Here is a 4,321-nt window from a genome sequence, read left to right on the forward strand (position 1 = left end):
CATTTTAGATTTTAAACTTCTGGATTAAGGATGTTCAGTCTGAGTAAGTTGTTACCTGGTTATGCGTGTAATCATTGGAGGGAAATCGTTTTGTTGACAAATTTACTGTGGGACTATAATACTTCATATAGTCAAGCCATTGAGAGACGGCTGGATGCTATGAAAGGATATGTATGTACGTACTTGTGTAGATGCTTGTGTGTATGTCCACGTGTGTGGCATCCATACTCGCTTTGCTTTCACATATATGTGTGGAGGCCTGCATGTGGGGTTTGCTGACCTTCCATACTCGCTTTGCTTTCACATATGTGTGTGGAGGCCTGCATGTGGGGTTTGCTGACTTGCATGTGGGGTTTGCTGACCTGCATGTGGGGTTTGCTGACCTGCATGTGGGGTTTGCTGACCTGTGCATGCGGAGGCCAGGGGTAGACTTCAGGTATCCTCCTCTTTCACTTCCCACCATCTGCTTTGACCATAAAACTAGGGTGACAGGTGCATGCCCCCGTGTCCAGCTTTGATATTTAATGTGAGATATGGGGGTCTCCACTCCAGGTCCCCTGAGAATACAACACCAGAGCTGTACGCTTCTGTTCCAGTACTGCCCAGCATCATGTCCCCAGAGTCTTGGACTTCCTCCACTGAACACTCAAAATACTGCGCACACTCCACCCCACTGTTTGCCAGCTTCCAATCCCCTCCGATATCCACAGTCTCAAGGAAAGCTCTGGGGTGTGGTCAAAGGGGACCCATTTTCACCGTGCAGAAAATATCACCCACTGGAAAGGATGATGAGGGGTGCGGGAGGAAGGCTGGGAGAATCATGATGGAGCATGTTGTTCTTAGGGTTCCAGAAGTGGCCTTGGATGGTGGGTGGCCCCGGCAGTGCCTGGGTCTGAAGCTCCTCCTCCCAAGGCAGCCACTGTCCTGGCCTCACCCCTGCTTCGGGTGGGGCTTCCTCCAGATCTTGCATCTCTTAGTTCCTCAGAGAAGAGCCCAGAGAGTCAGACTTGTGGCGGCCCTGCAGCTTCAGCTTGACATGCTGCCGCTGTTGCTGCTGCTGCTCTGGGGGATGAAGGAGGTAGAGGGTGGGCCTGATGCCGTGGAGGGTTTCAGCCTGAATGTGAAAAAGAGGGTGGTGGTGCAAGAGAGCCTGTGCATCCAGGTACCCTGTAGGTTCACCTATGGCAAGGAGGAATGGAGTGACTCAGACCCAGCTCATGGATACTGGTTCCGGGACAGAGCCAATCCACTGCAGGATCCTCCAGTGGCCACAAATAACCCAGGGCGGCCAGCACTGAATACGACCCAGGACCGATTCTTCCTGCTCGGAGAACCACTGAAGAAAAACTGCTCCCTGTACATCAGAGAGACCAGGAAGGATGACGCGGGGTCATACTTCTTTCGCCTGGAGAGAGGAAAAAGGAAGTTTAGTTATATGCTGAACATGATGACTCTGCAAGTGACAGGTCAGGCGGGGCTTGCAGAGAAGCCACCAGGGAAAGCCCTGGGCTCCACAGGGCAGGTCTGGGGTAGGACTACCTCCTGGGAGCAGTGGGTCTGAGCATCAGGGTTCAGGGGAGAAGCAGGATCAGAGCCAGGGCTTCCCCTGAAGCTGCACCTCACCCCATCCTGATCCTCCATTTCTCCCCTCTCCTCACCAGACCTCACTTACGCCCCTGACATCCTTATCCCGGAGACCTTGGAGGCTGGCCGTCCCAGCAACCTGACCTGCTCTGCGCCTTGGGCCTGTGGGTCCCCCACCTTCTCCTGGACTGGTTCCTTTGTGTCATTCTTGAGCACCAACACCACTGGTTCCGCAGTGCTGACTGTCACCCCCCAGCCCTGGGACCATGGCACCAACCTCACTTGTCAGGTGACCCTGCCTGGAGCTGGTGTGACCACAAGAACGACCATCTGTCTCAACGTGTCATGTGAGGCTGGGCTGGGACACTGTGTCTTTGATGGGAAGAATCTCAAAAGGATAGTGTGGATGAGATTAAGGTCTTTACACCAAGTTATTGAATATGGATGCGGGACCTGAGGGAACCAGTTGGACCCCACCATCGTACCTAGGCAGCTCCTGAGGCCAGAGGAAGGGTGTCCGTCTAACCTTTCCACTAATGGGTCTATGGTGTCATCCTTTCTCAGATGCTCCAAGGAATCTAACAATGATAGTCTACAAAGGAGTTGGTTCAGGTAAGTAAAAATATTTTAGATGGGGGATGCAGGGCCAGTTCATCAAAGGGCAAATTCTGTCCCTACTAGATTCACTCTGGATACAGCGATCTCTTATGGGGAGACAGTGTCTTCCCCCCAATGAATCTATATTGGCCACTTGAGCATCTGTCCCCAAATTCCCCTCACTCCCTAGGAGAGCTGTACACTAACCTTGAGCACAACAGCACAGGGCAGTATTAACGTAGCCAAACAGACATAATAGTTCCTTCTCACCCGGCTTCTGGATCAGCCTCCCCCTTCTGCTCTTTCTTCCCCTAGAGTTTTGATTTGAGTGACTGTGGACAGAGACACTTGCATATGGGTAAACATTCGGAATGCATGGTGGTCTCTCCTTAGCATCTCTGTCACCCTTCAAGGTGTGGTCAGTGTCTACATAGGCTGAGCTGAGCCTAGATTTACCCACCTGAAGGTCTGAGAAGGAACTAAATGCTAAGAGCTCACATAGCTTTTGTTCTTCAAGGCTTTGGTCCACCTTATATGGATGAACTCTTCCTGTATTAATAGGCAGCCATGGTACTAATTTCGTTACCTCAACAGAAATGCACATAAGTCTATGTTCACAAGTATGTGTTAGTCAGTGGAATCAATTCAATTTTTGAGAGAAGTGTTAGGATATTTTCCATCAAGATTGTGTTTCCAGCACTGCGGGGTGAGAATGTGTTTTCTACAGTGTCACGTCCTGTGGGTGGGGTGCGATCATTTGAACTTTACCAATAGAGAAACAATGGCAATGTCTATGTGGTTTTTATTTGCTCTTCCACGCACACGTTTTATACACACACACACACACACACACACGTGCACACAAGCTTTGGTATTACTCATCATTATCCTCTCCTATCCTTTCCTCCCTCGCAAATGGAACCCTTCTTATCAAGCCCCCTCCTGCTTTCATGTCTTTTCTGTGTGGCCCATTATCAGCATGAGCGTGGGGTGAGGTTAATTATTTGAGCAAGGGTAACTTATCAGTGGCTACCCTAGTGAGAACTACAATTTCTTTTCCAGTTTTCCCCACTTCCCAGAGAAGGGTAGCCCTTCTGAAGCCCTCGCCTCCCATAACGGAAGGTTTGTGGGCTCAGTCTAGTGCAGGTCTTGCTCAGGTTGCCACAGTTCATGCGTGAAACATCCGTGTTATATCCATGAGACATTGGATTCACAGCACTCCTCTCCACCCTCCTGCTCTTACATCTTTCCTCCCCTTCTTCCATGATGTCCCCAGAGCCTCCATGTTATTCGATAAGCATTTTTCCTGTGTGAATTCAGACCTTAATGGCAGAGTCAGGATAAATTTTTCTATAGACCAGTGATGTAGCCCAGCCCAGCACGGAGCTGTGATGCTTAGAGCTGGGATTCCAGGTCTGTCTGCACTACCACTGTGTTACATTCCTGGAACTACTTCGAATATTCTATATGTAGATTTCCAGAGTCATTCACTTTTATTATTTAATTATTCAAATTAGTTAATCTCGGCCAAAAGGAATCACTAATTCCTTTTGAAATGAAAATGTATTTCACACTATCCTCATTCCTTTTCATGTAATGCAGTATTTTGTAGAAATCAGAAGGAATTTTCTATAGTCATATTGGCCTACCCAGACACATGTTATGATTTGCACGTGTGAGTTTATTGAAACACACATGCACACACACACATGCACACACACACACACACACCACTTAATGTCTGACCATTAAACCCGAGTCGTTCCAGTGTTTTCTGATGTTTTCTGCCTTGTGCAGCTTTGCATTCTCTGTCCTCCTCGGCCTTCACCATGTTCTGGCTTCAAGCTTGACCCTCACTCATGCCTTTGTGCAGAGCTAGACAGATATCCTTCCTCCAGCAAGCACTCCTGGACCACAACATGTACAGCGCCTAGGAGGTGATATTTCTTCCAGATCAGAACACTCCCTCATGGAGGGAGAAGGGAGACTCAAGACTCACGGAGCTACTGGAACTTATAAGATCTGGGAAACTCAAAAACCGTCAGAAGGCCCCTTCCACACAAGTTATCCAAACAGTAAAAAGATCTCTCTCTCTCTCTCTCTCTCTCTCTCTCTCTCTCTCTCTCTCTCTCTCTCTCTC

The 4,321-nt window shown here is 49.0% G+C and overlaps 1 protein-coding gene across 1 annotated transcript in view; it reads left to right on the plus strand.

The window, feature by feature from the left end:
• Positions 1-1,036: 1,036 nt before the first annotated feature.
• The window catches only part of LOC101981143 (sialic acid-binding Ig-like lectin 12), a 6,609-nt gene continuing 3,324 nt past the window's right edge, over positions 1,037-4,321 (plus strand). The window contains exons 1-3 of the mRNA XM_013353624.1: positions 1,037-1,466; positions 1,662-1,931; positions 2,149-2,196. Of these exons, the coding sequence (XP_013209078.1) occupies positions 1,037-1,466; positions 1,662-1,931; positions 2,149-2,196 (748 nt within the window). The remainder of the gene's footprint in view (positions 1,467-1,661; positions 1,932-2,148; positions 2,197-4,321) is intronic.

Source organism: Microtus ochrogaster, unplaced genomic scaffold, assembly GCF_000317375.1.
Source record: "Microtus ochrogaster isolate Prairie Vole_2 unplaced genomic scaffold, MicOch1.0 UNK14, whole genome shotgun sequence".
NCBI classification, from domain to species: Eukaryota; Metazoa; Chordata; class Mammalia; order Rodentia; family Cricetidae; genus Microtus; species Microtus ochrogaster.